At 50.2% G+C, this 25,386-nt stretch overlaps 1 protein-coding gene across 1 annotated transcript; it reads right to left on the bottom strand.

Annotated features, from left to right (window-relative positions):
* Window positions 1-9,149: 9,149 nt before the first annotated feature.
* Insig1 (insulin induced gene 1) lies at window positions 9,150-17,991 on the bottom strand. The gene is made up of 5 exons (XM_051152211.1): window positions 17,558-17,991; window positions 15,604-15,728; window positions 14,671-14,837; window positions 14,090-14,189; window positions 9,150-10,688 (listed from the first exon to the last, which is right to left on the bottom strand). The coding sequence occupies exons 1-5, from the start codon at window positions 17,907-17,909 to the stop codon at window positions 10,659-10,661; spliced, it is 774 nt and encodes a 257-aa protein (XP_051008168.1). The 5' UTR covers window positions 17,910-17,991; the 3' UTR covers window positions 9,150-10,658.
* Between the last annotated feature and the right edge of the window lie 7,395 nt (window positions 17,992-25,386).

Raw genomic sequence — 25,386 nt, 5'->3', positions numbered from 1 at the left:
TTTTCTTCTTCTTCTTCTTCTTCTTCTTCTTCTTCTTCTTCTTCTTCTTCTTCTTCTTCTTCTTCTTCTTCTTCTTCTTCTTCTTCTTCTTCTACAGGGTCTCTCTATGTAATTCCAATGTCCTAGAAATCTTTATAGAGAGCTGACCTTGAACTCACAGAGATCCACCTGTCTCTGCCTCCCAAGTGCTGGGGATCTTTAGCTTGCCCTGGGCTGGAGAGATGGCTCAGTGGTTAAGAGCACTGCCTGCTCTTCCAGAGGTCCTGAGTTCAATTCTCAGCAACCACATGGTGGCTCACAACCATCTACAATGTGATCTGATGATCTCTTCTGGCCTGCAGGCGTATATGCAGATGGAGCACTCATACATACAAAATAAATAAATAAATAAATCTTTTTTTTATTAAAATAAAAAAGCATGCACCACCATGCCCAGCAAGAGCTAATTTCTTCCTTTCTTTCTTCCTTTCTTTCTTTCCTTTCCTTTTCTTTTTTTTTCTTTGTTTGTTTGTTTGTTTGTTTGTTTGTTTTGTTTTTCAAGGCAGGGTTTCTCTTTGTATCAGCTTTGGCTGGCCTGGAACTCGCTCTGTAGTCCAGGCTGGCCTCGAACTCATGGAGATCCACCTGCTTGTGCCTTCCAAGTGCTGGAATTAAAGGCATGCGCCACCACCGCCCGGTGTTAAACACGTTTTATAGTTTTAGGATTCTCTCTAGTGATAGCACTGCCTCCATCACCATCATCACTAGTAAACCCGTGTCAGCCTTTGCAGCACTCATGGTCAGCAGACCCACACTTCTGAAAGCCCACACATGTGATCACCCACCCATCTGTGCCATCCATTCTTCCACAGGAGTGAGGTGGAAGTGCGCCCTTGCTCTCTCATTTCTTAACTCACCTGGAGACGCTGTGGTGTACAGCTTTTCTCCTCAGAGCAGTATGCAGAGCACTGTGGATGGGTTTGCTTCAGTGACCAGGCCCATTGATGGAACACTCATCCTTCATGGTTTTGGAGGCTGCCACTTCAAGACCAAGGTGTGGGTGGGGCTGGGTCCTCCCGAGGCTTCTCTCCTCAGTTCTAGATGGTCTTTTCTGTTCATGACTCACATGGTCATCCCACAGTGTGGTCTGTGTCCTGATCTTTTCATAAAGAACACCAGTTGCATTGGTTAGGGCTCATTACTTAATCACCTCTTTAAAGACCCTGTCACTAGACACAGTCACATGAGGCCAGGGGTTGGGAGTCAACAGACACATTTTATCCTGTAACACAATGTGGTAAGTGCATTTGATGTCCCTTGCCTAGGAGGATGACTGTGGCCCTGTACTCTGCTCATGGCCTTCTGCTTGGAGCCTCATCACACACCTTTGTTTGTTGCACAACCAAGAAGCATCCCTTGTGTTCTGTGACCCATACTTTCCTAGAGTCTCTTGCTAGAAGGGCTACTCCCAGCCAGATGGAAACACCAGGCACAGATGGAACATTAACAAGGGGATTGACACTTTGTTACCATTAATCTGTGTGTGCTGGGAAAGGTGGGTGACAGTGCAATGGCTGTGATGCCCAGAAACCATGCCTGTCCCCAGTGAGCCCTGAAAATAAATGGAGCTGGCAGGAGAGTCCGAGACAAAAGGAGATAGTCAGCTGTAGCAAGCACAGGAATATCCTGGATTGTCACGAGATGTGACTGGCACGCAAACTTTTCTCTTTCTAGTATTTCCTATAATGTAAAAATATAATGATGCATAAAAACACATGCAATAGAGGCTGGCTCAATAGCGTTTGCCATATAAATATGTGGATCTGAGTTCAATTCTCAGTGTCTACATAAAAGCCAGACCTGTAACTCCAAGAGTGACTGTGGTTTCAGCTATACAGAGGACACTGGGGAAACATGGAGAGTCCTGTGCCGTGACAGAATGATCTTTGGGCATGGTGTTCAGAAACTCACCCTTCCTCAGGACCTCACAGGCTCACCTGGCTGAGAGTCACACTCCTGTGGAGGTGCTAGGTGGTCTGGGAGCCCATTCAGTGTTGTGTGTCAGGGACGGGACTGTCACGCATCATGGACATCCTGTGTGTGCTCACCACCCCTTACGTTCTATGTCCAGGTCAGTCTAGATAGTCTTGCAGTGGTCCCATCTCAGGCCCTCACAAAAGCCACCCTAGTTGTCTCTCAGTGGCATTAATGAGACATCAGCCTTCGACATGATGGTCTTTTAACTCTTGGACAAAGCCCAGCATTTCTCTGGCAGTGATGAAGGTGCCTGGCCACAAGCAGCAGTCAGACCAGCAATGCTTTAGGCTGGGAGGCTGCCTACCTGCCCAGCTGCCCCATCCCTGAGGGTGGATCCTTGAGAGAAGCGCTAACTCACCTTGGACCACTTTCCAGGAGGATGGGCTAAGCTACTTCCTCAAGAGGTTTTATTTCAGCAGCCCTACTTAAAACCCCAGTCTGTCTTCCTACTCTCCTCCCTCATGTTCTCCATGGGTGCTTTTTTCCTTCCTCGCACTCAAGCGACTTCAAGAAGGTAGGATCTCTAGTTTGCTCACCATCTTAAGAGCAGTTCCTGAAACTCAGAGGCACCTGATAAGCCTCTTCATGAGTGAATGAAGTCTGCAGGGCCTCTGTGAATGGGTGCTCATGGTTGACATCACTCAGTGCTGAACTGAAGGGTTAATGAAACGGCATTGTCACCAGCAAAAGCCCAAAGCCATTCCAAAATCCATGCAGAATCTCAAGGGAGCCCTGGTAGCCAAAATGATCGTGAGAGAGAGGAAACAGAGAAGAAGGACTCAGGCACCATCACTTAAAGCGCACTAGCAAGGCACTGTCATTGAGCAGGATAGTGAGCAGGACAGACACAGAGAATGAAAACAACAAAGGGCCCAGAAACAGACCCTGGCACACATGGTCAAGTGATCTGTGACAAAGGTGCCAAGACCATTGGATGGGGACAAGAGGGTTTAGCAAACAGTTTCAGGAAAATGGAATGGTCATAGATAAGAACACTGAACGTGAGCTGGGCGTGGTGGTGCACACATGCCTGTGATCCCAGCACTGGGGAAGGCAGAGGCAGGCGGATCGCTGTGAGTTCGAGGCCAGCCTGGTGTACAACGGGAGTCCAGGACAGCCAGGACTACACAGAGAAGCCCTCGAAAAACCAAACCAACAACAATAACAAAACCCCAAAACAAAAACAAATAAATGAAAGATTGAATGCATTCCCAGAACTCAGGAAGCTTTGTTTGGCTGGTGATCCTGGACAGGAAAAGCGGGGTCCTGAAATAGGAGTTGTGGGATTCCACTGGTAAAGGACCCAGAAGCAAAACAGACAAAGCAGAGTGAGTAGGATGATGCTGATGGTGGTAATGAGGCTGTGATGAGGATGATGAGATGATGGTGATGTGACTGATGAATGTGACGACTATGGTGCTGATGGTGCTGGTGGTGGTAATGAGGCTGTGATGAGGACAGTGATGATGGTGATGATGATGATGTGACCTATAAATGTGACGACTATGGTGCTGATGGTGTCGATGATGATGGAGACACTAGCTAACATTTACTGAGCTCATACTCTTGTCCTACAATCACAACCTCATGAGGTATGTCCTGTTATCACTCTCATTTTGCAGATGGTGTGAGCGGGATGCTGAGGACTCATCCCTGAAGGCCACATGGGCACGGGGGAAACCCTGGTCTCAGGAAGAACACTGCTGATCTCCCTCGCCTAGGATTCCTTATAGGTTCTATCTGGGGCCTTTCAGAAACCCTGGAGTTGCATCTTAACCACAGAGAGAAGACATCATTCAGGAAGAGCATGACAGCGTGGGACACATGGACACCTTCATCAGAGGGGGCTGAATTCCTGAACCTGAGCCCAGAGGCTGCCTAGAGCACAAAGCACAGAGATGTTCTCAGAGCCAGGCTGGCATGGGAAGGGCCTGGCCTTACGTAAATCTTCAGGAGGGTAGGAAGGGGACAGAGTCTCTCTAGGTGGCCAGGGACCCCTGAGAGCACAGCATTAGAAGTGAGTTGGGGCATACAGTGCTCATGGTGTGAAACACCCCAACAAGGTGTCCCAGTGAAGGGGACGGAGGTCAATGTGGAGTCCAGGGTGGTGGCTTCCTTGGGAACATGGGAGCAGAGCCTGGGACACAGGTCAGGGCTTGGGACACAGCGTGAGGAATAGTTGGAGCAGGGCCTGGACTTAGGACATGGGAACAGGCATGGTGGAAACAGACTGTGAAGGTGACCACAAAAGCAAATATACATGATCTTAAAGGCATGTGCCGATGTGATCTGACTGGGCTCTTCTGGGAGAAGCAGCTGTAGGCCAAGGGCAGAGGATCTTGTGATCAAAACCTAGCTGGGGTTGGGTGAGGTTGTCAAGAGCCAGGGTTCCTCTGTCTGGGCTCTCAGCTCTCCTCTGACTTCCTGAGGTGTTGGGGTTGGGGAAGGTAAGGGCAAAAAAAAATAGGAAACAAGTGGATTTGGGTAGGAAGATCCAGCTGGGGACCAAAGCCCTTCCTGGTTTCTGTTGGTTTTCTTGCTGGTTGCTGTTGGTTTTCTTGCTGGTTGCTGTTAATTCTCTTCTTGGTTGCTGTTGGTTTTCTTGCTGGTTGCTGTTGGTTTTAAAGTCTCAGCCAAGACTAGCAAACTTTTCTCTGTTCCTAAAGGGAGCTGGTTCAATTTCTGGCTCCTCAGACTCCAAATACTGGCTGGTTTAAGCTATAACAACACCCACCTTTCCTGCACAGAGAGACTGCAGAGCCTTTGCTCCCATACTGTGGCTGGGAACCACACAAGTCACCTTAGTGAGAGTCTCACAAGACAAGGCAGCTCTTCGAACCTCTTACACCAGGCCATCTGTGGTCAAAATGATTTGAAAGACAATTTTTTTCTCCTGCCTTCACAGCCTTCTAGAGGGTTTGAATATTCCTCAGAAGAGGAAGGAGAGTGGCCCTCAGGGACCTTCATCACTGGGGTGGTATCTCCCCAGTTTAGTCACCTCTGGCCTGTCCCTTTGTTGTCACTGCTAGTTCCCCCTGGGACCCAAGCATCTGATCAACCTCCCAATCAACCCAATCAAACAACTCCCTCCACATCTCCCGCCCTCTCCCCCTCCCACTTTCTTCTTCCCTCTGTGGTGAGCCCCCTCTCCTAATGTCCTGTGAATTCTTTCCTGCTCTACAGTCCTCCAGCCTAGCAGGCATCACGGCTGCACTTCTATTTGAGAACTGAGCACTCTTGGTGCCTCCCAGTCACACACCATCTGGTGAGGTTCAACTTCAAGCTGTGTTGCTCTAGGGAACTTCACACACCAGCTGGCTCTTCAGAGGCCAGGAGTTGAAGGCCCAGGTGTGAGTAGGACTGGCTATCTTGTGAAATGAGGGTGTGTTCCATGACTCTCCTGCTCAGACAGGCTCTGGCCTCCTCGGGCTTGTGAATGAATGAATGAATGAATGACGAATGGCTCAGTCCAGTCCTCAGAGGTGTTTTAACTGGGTCTCAGGGTGGTTTGAATGAAAATGGTCCCAAAAGTCCATAGGGACTGTCACTATTAGGAGGTGTGGCCTTGTTGGAAGAAGTGTGTCTTGGGGATGGGCTTTGAGGTTTCGGGTGCTCAAGCCAGGCCCAGTGTCTCTCTCTTCCTCCTGCCTGCTCATCCAGATGTAGAACTCTTGGCCCTTTTTCCGGCACCATGTCTGCCTACATGCCACCATGCTTCCCACCTTGACAATAAAAGACTAAACTTCTGAACTGTAAGCCAGGCCCAGTTAACTGTTGTCCTTTGTAGAGTGCCCAGGTTATTGTATCAGCCAAGTATCTGAGCCTAGCAGCTAGCCTGAAGACTGCCAACACTCTGCACCCGAGCGTTTGGACTAAGCCTTTCCCTCCCTCCCTTTATTCTTTCTGTGCTCATATCTTTCCTTTGAATACCTATGCTGGGAAGCACTGGGGCCGCTGCAATAGCACGGTCATGTCTCACATCTCACATGTACACGAAGGGCCTTCCTGGGCCTGATGAGCTTTTCCCAGCTCCAATTTTGTGGATGCTGGACTTCCAGAGCACAATACATCTGGCACATGGCACCCATTCATATTTTCTAACCATCTTTTATTAGTTATTATTATTTTTTTTAATTTCAAGCCCTGTATCCCTGGCTGTCCTGGAACTCACTCTGTAGACCAGGCTAGCCTCGAACTTGGAGATCTGCCTGCCTCTGCCTCTGAATGCTGGGGTTAAAGGTGTGAGCTAAAGGCATGCCAGGCTCATTTTCCAAAGTATCTTAAGTGGCTGAGTGAGTAACAGCATGTGTTTCTTAAGGTGCCTGAGGAAGAAGACCCACCCTGAATGTGTGGGCCATCATGCCATGGGCTGGGATCCCTGGAATGAATAGTGAGAGAGCGAGCGCTAGCAGCTAGCATTTCCTGGTCTCTCAGTTTTGTTGAGCTGTGAGGGCTTTCCCAGGCCCTGAGCTCCCAGAGAGGTCTGGAGGTGCTTTCCAGCCTTGTACAGCTGTGCTCACCCTACAGAACCTGTGATGCTCTCAGAGGATTCTGGCTTTTCCTCAGACAGCTCACACAGGATGCTCCCACAGGCTGTGAACAGCAAGGTGTGTGGACAGCAGTCTTCTGTATTGATTGAGCACAGACTTGCACATCTCTGAGACTCATTAGGAGCAAGGCTGAGAGTTCTGTATCACCTGGAGTCAGGGACAAGGTGACACGCACTGTGCGGCAGGCCTGGGGCACAGGGAAAAGCTGCACAAGTTAAAAGTAGAGAGCAGGACATGACCTACCAAAGGGAACATGGCTTCTCTCAGAACTGAAAATCCTAGGGCTAGACACTCTTGTGAGAGGGACAGCCACTATGTCAGCACCAAATGCTATTCAGGAAGTGACCCCCCTTTCCTGCCCCTACTGAGTCCTATAAGTACAGGGCTTTTAAAGTCTGTCAACCTGGCCAACACTTGGCCATGGAGTGCTCAAAACAAAGTCAATCCTTTTCTGGGGCGATGGCTCTCATGCTGTAGGTCACTAGCATGGAAATTCTAGGACAATTCCCATGGGCTGAAAAGCGACCTCTGCCCCTGGCCCCTGTATGCACCTACCCTGGAGGACTCTCTGCATCCCTCTGAGGCTCCCCAGCTCTGAGGCTGATTCAACAATGTTCTCGGTTTCACATATCCAACGGTGACTAGCAAGCTGCTGACAGTAAGAGGACACCGGACAGCATGCTGCTTGCCCCAGAAGTATGTGGTGCAGGCTGACACAGAATGCACTGTCACTTGGCTCTTCCAACTAGCACGGGCCACAGCACAGGATAAACATTTGACTCTTGACATGGGGCTGCAGGCAGCACCACTGCTGTGTGACAGTGCTCTGAGGCCCAAAGAGGATGACATGTATGAATGGAGTAAAAAAATGATTACCAGGTATGTTTTTCATTTGCTGTGATAAAATACTCGACAGCAACTTGGAGAAGGGGTTACTGACTCAGTGTGAGGGTGCGAGCCATCATGGTGGGGGAAGGACTAACAGTGGCTGTTAGCTTACCTCCTCAAAGGGTGAAAAGAATGCTGGCGCTCAGCTGGCTTCCTGTATACTCAGCCTGAGGCCCTAGGAGCCTGCACGATGGAGCCACCCTGATGTATCTCCCTCAGTTAAACTTGTTGGCAGTTCTTCCCCAACACTGGGAAAGCTCATCTCATCCCAGGCACCGCCAATTATTTCAATAAATGTTATGATTCGGGTATATCTCAGAAGCATCTAAGGAAAATCCAGAGTATTTCCCCAGCATCAGGACTCAGATCTATTTCTGAACCCTTTCCTTGTCAGTTGCAACGAACCCTCTGCTGTCTCTTGCCTGTTTGAGTCTCCCCCAGCCAAGAGTAAGCAAGAAGGCGATGGGTTGGGTGTAGGCTAGCTTCCTGCAGCACTGAGTCAGTTGTGATTCTATGGTGACCCTAAGGCTGTTATCCGATGTGTGGTTTTGTTATCAAAGAATCTGAAGCTGTAGGAACAAAGTGGCTGTAGCTACAGGTTGCCCAGCTCTAGGGGACAGAAGACCGGGCAGGTAGATGTGGGCCAGCCCTTTCCACTTTACCAACTTACAGGCCATAACTGTCAGGCACCACAACTTGAAGAACTTGGTACATGAGTTCTCTGGTCTCAATCCTGAGCCCCTGTTGACTCAATGTTCTCAAATGGCTTGAGACAAGTGGGGCAGGAGCATTTCGTGAATTTCATACTTTGCCTTTCATGAAATGGTAGTCTGTAAAACGTGGGGACAAACACAAGTTTAGAGTGAGCTTCACTTTGCCAGAGCCACCACATACTGAGGTTCCTTCCAACAAATACTTAGTGTCCAGCGACAACATGACACTACCATCCTGACCACTGTCCAGGCTTGTGTCAAACCTGACTTGGATGCAGTGGGAACCTATCAGTGTGGGTCTGTTAAGATGCACTGTGCCACCGATGACACCACCTGCTGATGGCAGGCCACTGTGCTGGGTAAGATGGTGGGGTGCTCTGGAGTTGGAGGGCATCTTTGTGTTGAGCCTGATGGACTGTTCTGGAGTAGAGTGCACTCTTTCAGCACGGGAGGACAAGGGGCTCTCCTACAATCCAGCCGCCAATCACTCTGCCCCAAACCCCACATCAGTAGGGGTGGGGGCAGAGCAGGTTCACTGGCTTCCAGTAGCTCCTACCACACAGGAAGCACCCTCAAGGGACACTGCCCAAAGGTTGTGTCAAAATTCCATCACACTGAAAAAAAACCTTTACCTTATAAATCCAACCCCCAATGCAAAGGTGCCACTCTCTTCAGTAAGAAAAACTCAAATGCAACAGCTGGTTTTGAACCTTTAATAAAAGTAAAAAAAGAATGCAAAAAGAACACAATGCTGCAAACTTAGCATGGACGTGAACCTCGCTGTGTGTTCAGATCTCGGTACTAATGACCATCTTTACAAACGCAATCACTTTGGTTCAGTGTGGCTGCTATAAACTATTGGCAAAAACATCCTTCAGATTCACATTTTTTTTTTTTTTTTTTGGCTGCATTATTTCTAACAGATTTATTTCCAGCTTCAGAGGAAAGAACCTATTCATTGTATATGATCAGGCACATCCACTTGCTTTACGTCTGGCCACTTGTGGTTTCTGTAAGACACTGAATCTTAGTGTTAGCTAAAGAATGCCTTCAAAGGACCAGTCATTTGCTTTCATTTCCAGGAAATTTTAAGGATTGTTCCAACGTCCAGAGCAACCCATTTTCTTTTAGCCAAAGTAGTTTCAGAAAACCAAGGTTTATTCCAACATCTTCCTCAAAACAAAATAAGAAACCCCAATGAGGAACCGCCGAGTGAACCCAAACCCAGTTGTCCACAGGCCCCGAGCTTCCACTCTGCCGGGACCAACTAACTACTGCTTCATCGAGTCAGTTCCACAGAATTTAAAACAAACCAAAAACACTTACATTCCAGAATTTTAAAAAAGGGTAAATTTATAAGTAAAAATTACTAAATGCACAAAACTGGAGTATGTCAGAGGACTACGGCGCAGTGGAGGGTGTGACCAATGGAGTCACAGCTGACACCGGTATTGCTGATCTTGCCTTCACGCAGCTCTTAAATGACCCGAGAACCCTTCTCTGGAACAGCTCACGCGGTAAAAAATAAAATAAAATAAATATTGAAGAGAATACAAGGCTCAGATTGGTTTTCATACACATTGCACTTGAAGTCAAAGACCCAATACTTGCACGTTAGGTCCCATGCGTTCTATGCCATCTTACGCACACAGGACAGAGTGCTCAACGCAGCGACGTGCACACTCAACCTTTTACAAGGCAATCACAGATTGCAAGCTCCATAGGGCTGTGGAAATGTCCTCTCCACTCTGGAGTGACAGAGACACAATTTCAGCTCATTATGACTGCAACAGCGCAGACAGCTACTCACTCTTAGATGGTTCAGATCTTGGATAAAACTTCATTTAAACTGAGGTGAAAAGTCCAGCATCACAGTGCAGGATCCTGACTTTGTGCTGCTCTTGGCTTTCAGTACGATTGTCTACAAACCTCCTGGCAGTGAAAAAGCATAGTTCTCACACTGCTGAGACCTCCATGTGAGTGCCTGCCTGAGCGTGACCTGGAGACGTGGCTGCACTGGGAACTACAGGGAACTACTACTCCCTGCTGCTCTTTACAAAACCCTCCAGTTCAATGCTGGGTAAATGTTCTTACTGCAGACACCTTATCTGTTAAGCACCGTCAACCTTTGGGCACTGACACAAAACTGCTAGTTTGTAATTCATTTTGATTCAAGGCTTTGAAATATGGCATTTTGCTTTGAATGATGAATGAAATCTAATACTCAGGAAACTGGCCCCCTACCCCACACTCACATACAGCCTAGGATGGAATGTTCCAGGTGCAGACAGGTGTGAGGGTGGTGAGCAAGTCAGACTCTTCGGTAAGTAGTCCTTGCCTCCATCTGCTAGTCTAGACTAAAGGAACACTTCCTCAGGAGTCACTTATCGTCAGCCCAGTCTAAATGGAGCATCAAGGAAAAGATCGTCTTCATCACACCCAGGACCAGTGTCTCCGCATCCTGCTTCCGCTCTGAACCGCGTGCTAAAGCTCAGTCACTGTGAGGCTTTTCCGGAACACCCTGTGTGAAAAAGAAAGATAAATCAGCGCTGGACCACTTTGACTGTCGGAGCCTGTACAGTTGCCTGGGATGGTGGCAGGCCCAGCGTGAGTGCCACCACTGCCTTTCAGCTCCCAGGGAGGCAGATCCAGGTCTCCACCTATGAAGTTATGAGAATCCATACTCAGAGAGAGTGGTGTTGCTAATGCTTGTCTATAAAGCCTGTTATGCACGAGGCAGACACTGACACATGTGTGACTAAGCCTCCGGCCACAGAAAATAGCACTATCAAAGCACTGCCACCCATGCCAAGGTAGGACATGTGTACCTGAGAGCTGACTCGGTGCAATTAGGGTGCTATTTAAAATCAGATTTACTTGTGGTGAGGTAGGCGACTTCTGCCAGAGCCTTTGTCAGACCTCAAGCCTCATCTCCACCTGCCCTGCCAGCAGATCAAGCCTGGGATCACAGCTATTGCTAGGCCTGCAGGACTGACCACATGCAGGATGTCTTATTGGTAGAGCTGACTGGACAGAGCATCCACAGGTTGCCAATGCAGGACAAATAAACCTCTATTCACACAGTCTTTGGGTGCCCAGAGATTCCCCTGCTCTGCTCAGTTCTCCCACATTCAGCAGCCAGCCACACTTACAGAAAAACATTAAAATCCTGGGAACCACAAGTGATAGAGAGAAATGGGATCTGAGTAAAGACACCCACGTGTGTGGCTTGCCCTCCAGAAAACATGCTTCCCCAAAAGCTGGCATAAGGGAGGCGCTAGGCAAGCTTAAAGCAGTCTAGGTATTTTTTTCCTTTCTGTTTTTGAGTATAGTTCAGGCTGGCCTTGAATTTACAGAGATCCCCATGTTTCTGCCTCCCAAACGTTGAGATTAAAGGCATGCACCACATCTGGCCCAGACTCTTGACAAGTCATTGAAAAGAAAAATCAAGCCACCAAAATTATGCTGTTTATTGATTCCACAGACAAAACACAATTTTAGAATGTACAGTCATCAGGAGACTAAAACTAGGCCTGTGTTAGTGTAGGAGTGTAAAAGACTTGAACAGCCAGCAATGAGCTCACACTCACTGGGACACGGGTACCAGCTGCCCTCTAGGGCTATGCAGTATGTCCTAAAAGACAAGACTGCACCTGGGACACTGGTTTGTTTACATGTGCATTTGCAGGATGAATGACAGGCACATGTTATGCTAAAGGGCCAGATAGTATGTATATTAATGAGTAACATGGTTCTAATTGCACACATTTGAGCAAACAAAGTTCCATATTTAAAACAAATATCATGGCTTGTACTTCACAGCTTAAGGATTCTATTAGTCACAGTGAGCATGCTCAGCACAAGAGCTCAGGCCTGCAGATGTGTCTCCAGTGTCAGCAGACAAAGGAGAGACAAAGTGAATCCACAGTGGGGGTGTGGAGCACACAAGCTCCATAGCCTATGTCCCTGTGAAGTGAGGTGACAAGAAGCTGATGTACACTTGGCTGCGATTTAAGATCTGAAACCTTATATAGCCGGGCGTGGTGGCACACGCCTTTAATCCCAGCACTCGGGAGGCAGAGGCAGGCGGATCGCTGTGAATTCGAGGCCAGCCTGGTCTACCAAGTGAGTGCAGGACAGCCAAGACTACACAGAGAAACCCTGTCTCGAAAAACCAAAAAAAAACCAAAAAAAAAAAAAAAAAAAAAAAAAAAAGATCTGGAACCTTACTTTTTGGGGAAAGGTTTTTAAATGCAAACAGCAACAACTGCAGCTTCTATAAACGATGGCATTAATTTTCTCTGAACACAGACTGATGACAAGCTCGCTACATTTTCAGACACACAGAAGGTGCTGCTGAATGCCATTAAGCAGAGATCCTGGGCATGAGTACCCTTGTTAGTAACCAGGGTTTCACGATCAAGAGAACTACAGGCAAGAACAAAGAGGCTGACAAACAGTGGGAGGGCAGCAAAGGTTCCGAGAAAGTCGGCCTTCAAAGCGTGCCTAGCTCAGTTCCCCTAGGATCAGTCATGGCTCGGTATAGAGAGCACTGCTTTGGTGTCCACTCCTCCCCAAGCACGCTGACTTCCTAACAGGACGAGAGCACACTGGCCTCCACACATCACCCCACATAGATTACAACTCCTTTCTGACTGAGGTCAACTCAGTCCAAGAGCCCAAAAATTCGGACAGATCTTGGAGCTCTGTCCTTCTACCTGGGAGCATTGCAAGGGGGAGGGGGGGGGGAAGTGGTGTCATGTTTCCATGTGAGATGGATCTAGGTTCTTTTTTTCTTGGTGGGGATGGGGGAGGGGCTAGTTTTTGTTTTAAGACAAAGTCTCTGTATGTGGCCCACACTGATCTCAACTCAAGACTCTCTTGAGTCAGCCTACTGGGTGCTGGGATTGCAGGTGTGTCCTATCATGCCTGGCTTCTGACAAGATTTTTAATATGAAAGAAAAGTCCTAACTTTCCATCAGGGACAACAGGCAGCCTAGTTCCTGACTGGCTGCAATTTGCTGAGTAAGGTTAACAGGAGCAGAAAAGAAAGATAGCTCAAGTTCTATCCTTTAGAAATGACTAGTATTTTTGTGAGACATCCAAGTGGCCTTAAAAGTCAACTTCTCATGAGTGGGTGTCACACGACTGTTTAAAAATAGAATGAAATACTGAGATAAGCACTCAGAGAAAGCGCCAAGTTCACCTCCGTTCACAATGGCTCTTTCTAACTCACTTTTCTGTAAAGTTCACTTTACTTAAGCCCATGGGTCAAAGTCCTCATGAAATAACATGTCCACATTTATTTTTAAAACTAAAGTGTTCAAGTGGCAATTGCTACCTGAGGAAGAGACCTGCGACAAGACTAAATTTAGCTGCCCAGCTGCCTCACAAATGGCAGGAGGTGGCACTGCTTTCTCTCCCAGGGAGGAGAGACATAGTACCCCAACAAGACAGTCCCTTTAAGCAGTGGTCAGCCATGTTCCAGAGCTCTCTGGATGACTCCTTCCCTGAGTGTGGGTTCAGGTACCTTTTGGCAGGGCAGTACTTGCTGCCCCAAGCTGTTCGCTGGCTTGTCCACAGACTAGGCACACCGTCCCAGCACTGTCTGCACCTATTGAGTTTGCTAGCAGATACTAGGGAGCAACTGACAACACGGCAGCCTAGTGGTTATCTGAACTCTGAGAAGCACCAGTCACAGCTGCTATGCACACAGCTATTCTGAAACTCTGGCTGCTTCCCAGTGTGAACAAGTAAGTGTTCATAAACCTATACATCGTAACTTAGGGAGGACCCAGTGATGTGTATAATCGTATATTTAACATAGACAGTTTTTACCAACTGTTGCTAATGACTCTGGATGAGACATACATAAACACAAAATGCACTGTGTCAAGCTACAAACCTGACCACTGCACTTACCATAGCTAACTGTCGTCCTATGTTTCCCACTGTGACGCCTCCTGAGAAAAATATACATGGGAGCCAAGAACGAATATAGAGGAAATCTGGAGATGTGTACCTAGGGAAAAAACAAACAAACAGCCTTAGCTACCCAAGCAACTTGGGGTCCAGGGTTCCCATGATGTGAATGTAGAAGACATTTGTGAGCTGCATCACATGCTAGTGTCTGAAAGACATGTTTTATGGACACCAGACTTTTCCCTCACCAGTTATAGACGGTGAGGGTTTTGTTTTTTGTTTTTAAATGCTGTTGCTGTTGTTCATTGTTTCTGAGACAGGACTTCTCTGTAGTCCTGGCTGTCCTGGAACTCTGTAGACCAGGCTGGCCTCAAACTCACAGAGATTTGCTGCCTCTGCCTCCCAAGTGCTGGGATTAAAGGTGTGCGCCACCACTGCCACCACCTAGCTAGGTAGTGAGTTTTGAACATGCACCCAGAAAAAGCATTTCAAGATTGTCATGTTATTTTGTATACATACACAAAAGCACCTACATTTAACATATGTTATTACAAAAGTAAAGCAACACTTTAAACACTTACTGGTAGACACCATTATACACAAGAAACTGAGTGATCAGTGTAGCTAGGAAGGCGATGGTGATCCCAAGCCCAAGGCCGCTTCGAGAGCGATCAAACGTCCACCACAGGCCCAAAGAAAGGGCTGCTAAAGTCAAAGACAGTTGGACGTTATTGGCAAAATCCAGTTTCTAGTGACCAAAAGTTAAGGAAAAGTTTCAAGATTTGTCACATGAAAAAAACAAACCCCAAAATTACTCACAGGACACATTATTATGGAGTAGCCTACCAATCATAATGATGGCATATGAACAAAGCTGAGACCCCCAGGGAGGACCATGGTCCAGAGTGCTGGCTTCTAATCATGAACTTTCTGAAAGCTATGAGGCTGCTGGCATTTGGCCATAAGAATGACTTTTGCTAAGACAGTGTCTCTACTCATTTCCTTTACCTTCCGGTAAGTGGAAACAAGCAGGCATGACCTCCAGGTTGGTGCTGTGCCACCCCAGGCAGTAGGAAAGTCAAATTAATTTAGTGCCTGTCAATCAGCACTGTCAGAACAAGCTGGCAGGAAAGAACATTTGAAGGGTTTACCATCAAATTGACCATTTCCATAGGTAATATACAAAAATACAGTACCCACATGAAGAGAGTATCAGCAATGGACACTAGAAACCCGGGACCTCCTGGCCAGCCCTGGACTTCTGTGGCAGAGACTGGGAGCAAGGCTCTCACTAACTCTCCATCACAGAACAAACATGTCAGCAGGGCAAGAGGGAGGACGAGCCCTGAGATAAGTGAAAGGCCCTAGGAACTGAACCCCAGGATTCCTGCTGGTGAGAGCTGAGCCCTGTCTCAGTACAGGGATGGGGCGATGAGCATCAACACTTGGTCACAGTAACGATATGCCTTGCCACAATCCAGATGACACCCTGGACAGACACCAACAGAGGATACGGCACTGGCGTGGTTGATGCCAACGAACACCGCGATACAGCGCATGACGCTGGCCCACTCTCTCTTGAACTTGTGTGGTTCTCCCAGATGACTGTCAATGCAGGGGTACAGTAAGCCGACAACAGCTATTTAGAGAAAAACAAGACAGGATTAGGACACACTGGCTAAATTAGTCCTTGTGTGGTCATTATTAGCAGAATCCAAACCACTTACTTTGCTAGGCAGTCTGTCACCTGTAGCACAGAGTACTATTGTACATATACCACGTAAGAAAGGGTGTGGCAAAACCACCCCAAACTGTTTTCTCCAGGGAGGACAAGTCACATGCTGTGAGAAGGGCAGGGACCCAGTTAGGGAGAGCTGTGCTGTCAGTCCTGGGCTGCCCTTGGGTGGCTGTAGCTCCGCGTTTGTTTCCTCATGTGTGAAATGAGGCTTATGTAAGTAAAGCGGAGGGCAGCGAGGGAAGAGCTTCTGTGGTTCTCAGAGTCAGGGACTGCCACAGAGACTCGGACTCCTAAACATTTGGACTGTGGTGAGTTGGGCATTCCAGACGAGTCGAAGAGAGTAAAAAACCAGGAAGGAAGGGGCTGTGTGCACTACAGGTGGGAGAGGTCCCTCGGGACACAGGGCACATGTGAGCTGCAGCTGGGTTCAAGACCCCAGAGGCAGGTTGCCACTCCACCTTGTCCGTATGAATGCAGGCATTCAGCTTCATGGGTGGCGAGAGACGCAGGTTCAGCCACACATTCAGATAAAGAAAGAAACTGTTTCAGGTATTCCTGGGTTCATTACAAAGCTTCAAGGTCAAAGAACCAAGCCAGTATGCTCCGTATGTATAACAATCAGAATTTCAAATCTCCATCTTCTTCCCCAAAGAAACTATTAAGTGCTGGGGATAACAGTTTGCTGGCAGATGATTTGCCTAACCAGAATGAGGCCACCCAGTCCAAAACAACCAAGAAAGTCCAGCCATCAAGTGCTGAGTGTGCTTTGAGAACAAAGATTCGGACTTTCTCCCACTGACCTTCCTGGCAAAAGCACACTGCTGTCATGAGGCTGAATCCTATAATGCTGCAGGTGAGCCTGGGAGCAGCCTTGGGCATCAACAGCAAGTATCCTGCATATTACATTTAACCCATGACTCAGCTACAGCACCCAAGCCCAGCACATAAAGTGTAGAGGGGCAGTCAATAAAAGTTGGCTTAAAAGCAGACAGGCACTGCTCCCGCCGTCCTGTGGCTACAAGTACAGGTGTGTCTCACCAGGCTGGAGGTATACTGCCCACCCACACAGGCCAACACAAGGAGGGCTGAGGGGTAGAAACACCTGACAAATTTTGAATAAATGCTGTGCATCCAGGAGTATGCAGGGATCTGTTGGGTTGCAATTATCATTACTGGTAAAACCAGCAAGATGATCAACGAAAGAAAAAAAAGGTGATTATAGCACTCTCACAAGTTTCACTGAGCCTGAGAGGCAACACCCATGGTGTGCTTAGGCTCCCCAAAGGCTCCTCTTTTCGGGACACGGAGTTCCAGAAGGCTTGGCTGCTAGCCACAAAGCACTATCAGCAGAAGGAAGTACGGAGAAGTCTGTCCCCTGGCAACCGCCTCTTGAGCGCACGTGATGGTTTGTTTTCAGTTATCCAGCGGGGTAGCACGTTTGCTCAGGCAGCCAATAGTCGCGTGGTGCTGCCCTCACCAGTTCTCCAGGCGGCCAATCCTGGCTTCTGGCTCTGCGAGACAGCTGAGACTCCTCCACTTAAACTGCCAATTATCTCTTGACCTCATCTCCATCACTAGTCCCTCCAACTTCCCCCTGCCGCTCGCCAGTATCTGGGGCTCCCTACCCTGTCGTCTTCCCTTTCTTATACCCAGAGTGACTTAGCTCCTGACGTGTCCCTCTGCTCCCCCCACACCCACCCCCAACTCCAAGAACAAGGAAGGGCACTCACCGGCGGCTGTACCACAGCACGGGGGCACCCACCAGGCGGAGGAGAAGATGGTGGCGATCACCTCGTCGGGGAAGAGCGTGACATTCCGCTGGATCTGCAGCAGGTTGAGCACCAGAGCCAGGACCACGCCGAACGAAAAGAGCACGAGGCTCCGCTGCACCAAGTCGTGATGCCAGCTGCCTGGCCGCGCACTGCATCCCGTCGTTCCCGCTCGCTGGCCCCGGGGCACCGGCTCGGGGGCTCCGAGGCCCTGCGGACAGCCGGCCGCCGCAATCATGCCTCGCGGGATGCTGTACGGCCTCGCAGCGCCGGCGCTTGGGTAGCTCCAGACGTGGTCGTGCAGCCTGGGCATCGGCGGCCAGGCGCACCGTGGGAGGCGCACGCCACGACACTACGCGTAGCGCGCCCGGACGGCCCAGGAGCGGCCGCGGCCCCGCGCGGGTTCCGCTTATAAGGCGGGCTGCCGCCGGCGCCACGTGGCCTCACCCAGCCTATCCTCCGCCCGCGCGCCCCGCTGCGGGGCGTGTCTTCCAGGGGCCCCGCCCTGCCCGCGCGCCTGTCCGCTCGGGGTCTGGTGAGGCCGCGGGAGCCAATGGGAGGAGGGCGGCCCATATGACGTGCTCACACGCCACCGGGAGGGTGGGGCTGGTGCCCGGCACGCGCGCTCGAGGCGAGTGCGCGCTGCACGGGGAAACGTCGGGGCTGGCGGCACGCGGGTCAGATGGTCCGGTGCGGCGCTGCCCTGCCCCGCTCCGCCCCGCCCTGCCCTGCAATATGCCGTCCGACCTGGGTTTCCGAGATAACGTGGACTCGCGCAGGTCCTTTCCTTCACCAGGTTCCTGGCGCACGTCCGGAGTGCAAACCCTCCTAAGTGCTCAATCGACCTGTGATGCCTAGGGCCGAGCGCAGGTGCCCAGCGGGCCGCAGGTGGCAGGTAGTCTGCAGGACCACAGCCCAGTTCAGGGCGCCCCCTAGCCAAGACCTCACGGGCTAAAGCAACAGAGTCGTGAGCAGGCCTGAAAAGGCCCCGTATGAACGTAGGTAAGGCGTGTGGCTCTGTGCCCAAAGTGTAAAACAAAGTCACCCTCCTAAGCAGGCTGTTTCTCAAAGTTCACGGTGTGTGTGTGTGTGTGTGTGTCACTTTACCAGCGAGGCATAACATGGGTGTGGGTGACTCGGCTGCCTTCCTTGTTTTTCCCTCACAACCTGTCCATTCCACCACGTTGGCGGTTTAGAAGGTCTCGAAGCAGTTTTGACTAAAGGAATGTTGCAGTTTGGGTCTTTGCCATTTTCCACACTCGGGTCCATGCTGGCATGTGAAGGTTGCGCGGGAACACATACACAGGGGTGGGGGACATCAGGGGACAACATAGGAGCCCTTTTAACAGCAAAAAGCGGGCGGGAGGAGGGGGTTGCCTAGCCCCAGTTGTCAGGAAGCTGTTAAAGGCAAGTGAATCTCTACAGTGGGATGTAGCAGGTACTGCCTCTAACGCCCATCATCAGCCGCAAGTCCTCTAGACAGATGTTGAGAAAGCTGCACCTGTGTAAATACACACAACTTTGCCCCCAAGGAACAGGCAGCGTCACTCACAGGAAACTTGGCCCTAAGGAACAGACCTGCCAGTCACTTGCAGGAAACTGGCGTGATGGGACAAGCTGCAAGTCAGACCCTGCACCCACGCCCCAGCACCGGGCTTCTGTCTTGGGTGTCCTGAGATGTATTCCAGTGCCCTTTTCTCAAGTCATTTTGCTTGTCCTTACAGATTTCCCTGTGGATTCTTTCTGTCAATGTAGTCCTTAAGGGTGGGCTCTGGTGTGGAAAGGGAAAGTGATGTCTTCAGACATTTGCTGTGTTGGCAGCTCCTTCCCTTGGTTGCCTCTTCTGCTTACCCAAAGTCAGTCCGAATGTAGTCTAACCTCTCTTGCATGGAGACAAAACAAGCTGTGGTGGCTGTTGTGGTGCCATGTGGACCATGAAGGATACCCCGTGGTCTGGTTCCCTGGCATCCCTTGGGGGCTGCTCTGGGCTCTATGGGCTGATGAGCAGGTGAGCCTCAAATCCAGTGAATGAAGGTTGCATAGGGTGATGGCCCTGAGGATGGGTGGGAGATGCTTTGAGGTGTAGCTCCAGGGCGCTTCACTGTACCACCTCACGTTAATCATTACGGTTGTGCTGACTGGCTGGAAGGAGTGCACACAGGCACAGGTGAGCCAGCCCCTGCCTTTTATCCATGTCCCTGACATTCTTTCTGGGATAATAAAAATAATCCGTTGTGGCTTTTTGTTTGCTTGTTTTGGTTTTCGAGGCATGGTCTCTTTCTGTAGCCTTGGCTGTCCTGGACTCACTTTGTAGACCAGGCTGCCCTCGAACTTTCACAGGTCCACCAGTCTCTGCCTTCCTCAGTGCTGAGATGGCTTGGTTTTTTAAGATAGACTAAATAAGAAATTATATTTAAATTATATTTTAATGTAACCTCGTCCCTTGTTCATGGTAGACAGAAAATAGGATCATATCTGGGGCTGAGGTAATGACTCGGTCAGTAAAGGGCTCGCTGTACAAGAATGACCCGCAGAGCCCACTTAAAGAACCATGTGTACAGCAGTGCTGTGATCCCAGTACTAGAGAGACAGAGAGGACCCTTGGAGCTTGATGGGAGGATGGTCTAGCCAAAAAGTGAACTCTGAGTTCAGAGAGAGATCTTGTCTTAAAAAATAAAAAGGTGAAGGGCAGCTGAGGAAGACTTCCAACATCCACTTTGGGCCTGCACACACATGCACACACACCCCTGAACCCACATGCACACAAACACACCTGGACACATACATATCATCTTTCATCCCTCCACTGAGCAAAACCTGCTGTTCAGATTTCAGAGTATGTATTTCCAGATAGTTTTTCTAGGTGGGAGTGTATGTGGCTTTTAAAGAGTTATTACTTTTAATGTGTGTGTGCATATAAGAATGTGTACCACATGCATGCAGGTGCTCACAGAGGCCAGAAGAGGGCACAGAATCCCCTGGGATTGGAATTACAGGTGGTTGCGAGTCACCATGTGGGTGCTGGGAACCAAATCTGGGCCCTCTGGGAGAACAGCAAGTGTTCCTAACCATTGAGCCATCTCTCCAGCCCCTTTTCAGTTTCTAAACATTTATTTATTTGTATATGTTGGGTGGAGGTCAGAGGAAAACTCATGAGAGTTGCTTCTCTCTATGTTGGCCCCAGGGATTGAAGGGCTTTTACCCACGGAGTGGTCTACCCATCTCGCCAGCCCCTGTATCACTTTCTGGAGGCAAGGTTCATGCACAGAAGAATCTGCTATCAAGTACCCATGAGCACCATCCAAGAGTGGCACTGATGCCATGGTTGAGACCTCATTTACATACTGTACAGCTCTCTCACTGAAGGCCCCCAGCTGAGTGGTTGCTCACATCTTCAGAAGGTGCACAGCCTTCCCCAGGGTTACTGTTAACTCCTTCACCATGCCCCAGCCTCAGGCCACCAAGGAGCTGCTGGCTGCCTCTGCGCTTCCTGTTCTGAGCAATCCTATAAACAGAATCATTGGCTGTGTGGTCTTCGGTGGTCCTTTTGGCATGGTATACTGTTTTCAAGATCTGTCCGTGCTGTAGCCCAGGCAATGCTTTGTTCCTGTTTGTGGCTGGCTAGTAGCATTGTGTAGATACACTGCATCGTGGCTCTCCTCTTACTGGCTGATGAGTGGTGTCTGCTTTTTGGTGATTATGAGTAAAGAGCTGCAGTGAAGTCATGTGCAGAGTTCTGTGTGTGCTTTCCCATTTCTCTGGGACGGAATGGCAGATTGGGAAGTGGAGGGTGGGAGGTGGGGTTGGGGAGCTGGTCTCTTGGGGTTGAGGGCTTGATGAGATCTGTGATGGCACTGTCACTTGCAAGGTGTGGTGACTCTGTGTGTCCCTCTCTAGGTCAGCAGAGAAGCTGAGGAAAAGCATGCCAGTGGGTACAGGGAGGCGGGTAGAGCCTGGTGATTAATGGGCCATGTCCCCGCCCCTAGTCCTGTGAGGAAGGGTGTGCCAGAGAGCAGTTAGGAAGAGGCCCCCAGCCTGGGCGGAACCCATGTGGAATTCCATACAAGCCCCAGGCATGCAGAAAATTTTCTCACTTTCCTGATTTTACTTGCCTCTACTTTTAATTCTAGAAACAGATACCACTTAATTCTATAGACTAGAAGTGCAGGGATGACAGGCCTGGGGCAGAGGAGGCCCTTTACAGACAGCCAGGCTGAAGCCAGCAGGGCAGAGGACACAGGATTGCTTTCTTCTGGCGCTTTCTGCAAGGATTACCCAGTGTAAGGCTTAAGACAGGGGACTTATGGAAGGGCCTGCTTGGAGAACTTGGCTGTGGCCTCTTGAGTTCTTGGAAGTCAGATAACAGCTTAGTTTCAGTTTGGTGACATGGGACTTCAGCACAAAGTTGGCCAGGCTCATTTGCTCTACCCTCTGTCAGCTGGGCCTGGTGCAGCAAGCAGCCCATGGAAAACAGTGAAACTACCCGATGCCTCTGGTCCTGAGTGGACAGCTGGTGACTAGTCCAGCCAGGTGGGGGTGGGCTTGAGAATGCGCGCTTCATGGGGAGATGCTGCAGAAATGGGCAAAGTCCAGAACAGCCAGATGGCCAGGTGCTGGGCTGCTGGCCAGCATGTCACCCAAGAGGGCAAAGCCTGGGTGACTAAGGCTTGTGAAGGCCAATTGGCTGGCAGAGGCTCACACCAGGCTTGGGAAATGGAGGCGGAACTGGGGGTGGCATGTAGGATGCTGGGTAGGTGGTGTTCTCTGTGAACCCTCAGAAGATGCCACTGGAAATAGAGTCACTGCAGATGCAAACAGATAAAATGAGGGCAGGTCCTGGCCAATGGAAGGCTCCCCGTCTTAGAGGAGAAGAGAGGCCAGGTGAGTAGACAGCACCCACCCACCTCCCCCAGCCACCCACAGGGCATGAACACCATACTCTCCAGAATGGGCCAGGGGCGAGTTTCTCTTGGGGTAGGCCTATGACAGCAGGGAGGTGTGGAGAAAGACCTGGGGTTGTAGCCCTTGCTACAACCCGTTATGCTTTCTGCTGGTCATCTGGCTAGTGGCCCTCGGAAAGGCTGAGGTGTCTGTCTGTCCTCACTTTATCAGGCTCCCAAAGGAGCCCAGCTAGGAAGCCAGTCAGATCTGCACCAGCACTGAATGCAGTGCTGTCAGTGGGGTTCGCCTTGCCGCCCTGCCCCTCCCCACTCCACAGTGCCTTCCCTCCCTCCACACCTGCAGGACTTCTCCCCCTCCCTGTTCCCTCTCCCTCCTCTTCCTCTTCTCTTTCTCCCTCACACATGCCTTTCCTTGCCTGTCCATCGCTCAGTTAGGAACATGGAGGTGACTAGATGCCAGGAGCTCACACACTCCAGGTGAGGCCCCTGTGGCTGTTGGGATGAATGAGTGGAAAGCATAGCAGCTCACAGCAACATGGCTTCATCATCTCAGGGATCGAAAGTGTGCAAGGGGCTCATGCCCTGCAGCTGGATCTGCTCTGCCCTTGCTGGCCCCTAGAGGCTACCTGCTTCCCTTGGCTCGAGACCTCTTCCTCTCATCTGTAACTATTGTGTCTCTCACTTTCCCTCCTGTCATCTCTCACTCCTGAGGACTTTATGTTCACACCGGAACTGTCTAAAGAACCCAGTTACATGTATGTGGGTGTCCTCCAAGTTCACAGCTGGGATTACCCACTTTCAACATAAGGCATCAGGAGGTGGGGCCTTAGGGAGGTGATAAGGTGGATCAGAAGACACCATGATTATCTCACCTCAAGGGCTTTGCCACGACCACATCTAGAGTCCCTTTGCCATCAGGTCCCAGCTCCAGGGGCCTCGTGTCTGCTAAATCAGACTTGAAGACAGCATGTCAGCACATTGGCTCCCATTGAAGCCCATGCCAAGAGCTCTGGAAATTCAGAGGTGGAGTGGTGGCCCAGGCCTGTCATCCCACTCCAGAGGCTGGAGAATGACAAGTTCTAGGCCATCCTGGGCAACTCATTTTTAAGGAAAAAAAGAGATGGGATATAGTTAGTGGTAGCCAAGCCCTTAGCTTTGCATGCATAAGACCTGGAGTTCAACTGTGACCACTTAGAAAAGGTAGGGGGATGGGGGTAGGCGGGGGGTGGGGTGCGGGCAGGGTAAGGTACTTAGATAAGAGGTTCCAGCGAGCACATGGACAAGCAAAGCCAAGCCAGGCAGAAGAAGCTGGCATGGGGCTGGGGTGGGGGAAGGTAGTGGTGCACGGGACAGGGAGCGTGGGGCATAGTGTCCACAAATCTTCCTTATTCTTCTGCTAGTGCCCTCCTCACTGTGCTCAGGTGCTGTTCAGGCCTCAGTCTGGACCATAGGGAGCAGGCAGGCATGTGCACACTTATACCCAGCAGCCAGCTGCACTCCAGGCACCCGCATTCACCTTCCCCTTCCTGGAGGCAACTTCACTCTCCTCCGCAGGCTTCTCCCTGTCTCTGTCTCCTCAAGAAAACTAGTATGCTGTTTAAGCTCCACTTTATTTAAGTACTTAATCCTGAGATTATTTAAGTAGTTAATCCTGAGACTTCCTGTTGCACAGGCACTTCCTATCCCTTGCAGAGCTCGGATGGCTTCGTGTGGACTTTAAGAAGCACAGAACTGGCAGGCGATACTCTCACTAAGCCATGTGGTCTCTGCTGCCCATAGCAGCACTGGTTCTGCCCCGGGCTGTGGCTGTGCTCCCTGCATGGCCTGTGACATTCCTAGGTCCATGTGAGGTATCTGGCTGCTTGAGGAGAGGGACCCAGGTTGTTGTTTGCTGAGTATTAGCACATATGGATCTCTTCTAGAAGCAGCTATACCCTGAGGGCTATTGCTATTAGCAGGGGAGTGCAGACTGAGACTACTCTTGCTCCCTGCAGCTTGGGAGACTAGTCAGTTTGGGGTAAGCCTGGCTGGTGATGGGGAAGGATAAAAGCAGCATGGCAAGGTGGTCTTGCTCAGGAGCTGTGTGGAATGTGGGAGTGGGCACAGGCCTCCCACTTCTGTCTCCCAAGATGAAGGTCATGGGCTGGTAAGCTGTCACAGCCCACAGGGAGAGTTCGATTGCCAGTCGGCTGTTCTGGTGCATGGCCATAGGGGTAGACACTGGTACTTGTTTCCACTTGATTGGGAGACAAGGTGTGGCCAGGACACACCATTCTCAGAACCAAATCTGCTTCCGCTTAAGCCTCCAAAGTGTACTCTGGGCTGCATGGAGGACAATGGCTCTAAGAGCTCTGAAGGACTGTGGAGTGTGTAGCTTCCTTTAGTCTGTCACTTTCCCAGTAACTATTGGCAGGGGAGTCTTACAGCAACACAGGCAGCCATTGTGTATGTCAGTTCCTGTATCTAGGAAGAGGGAGAGTGGAAAGACCACATCCTGTTCCCCAGCCAGGTTTGGGGTGGGCCAGAGAGGGTCAGGAGACGGAGCCCAAAGGGGCAGGGCCAGTGATGACTGTTAGCCACAGAGAGGGCAGATACAAACGGCAAGATGCCAGATGGGCCACTGAGGAGCTAAGGTCTGAGCCTCCTCAGGGAGGCAGGAGGAGTGGAGGATGCCTGCTCGTGATGCTATCAAGGTCATGGTTGTCTGGGCAAGAGTGGGCAGGGCTGGGAAAACAGGTGGTGAGGGGAGATGTGAGGAGTGTGCTGCTAGATGGGCGTGGTTAGTGGGTAACGGCGGGAAAGTGGACAGTCATGCAGTCGTTGTGCACGCTGCCACACCATACAGCACCAGAGAACAACGCCTGGAACATTCGACTCAGGTTCTAGAGT

The sequence above is a fragment of the Acomys russatus genome, chromosome 10, assembly GCF_903995435.1.
Source record: "Acomys russatus chromosome 10, mAcoRus1.1, whole genome shotgun sequence".
In the NCBI taxonomy this organism is placed as follows: domain Eukaryota; kingdom Metazoa; phylum Chordata; class Mammalia; order Rodentia; family Muridae; genus Acomys; species Acomys russatus.
This window is presented reverse-complemented; position numbering and strand designations above follow the sequence as displayed.

Coding starts and splice junctions, on each gene's coding strand:
- Insig1 (XM_051152211.1), bottom strand. CDS start 17,909: ATGCCCAGGCTGCACGACCACGTCTGGAGCTACCCAAGCGCCGGCGCT. Junction 14,838..15,603: donor GCATCAACCACGCCAGTGCC/GTATCCTCTGTT, acceptor TTTGGTCACTAG/AAACTGGATTTTGCCAATAA. Junction 10,689..14,089: donor TAGGACGACAGTTAGCTATG/GTAAGTGCAGTG, acceptor TTTTTCACACAG/GGTGTTCCGGAAAAGCCTCA.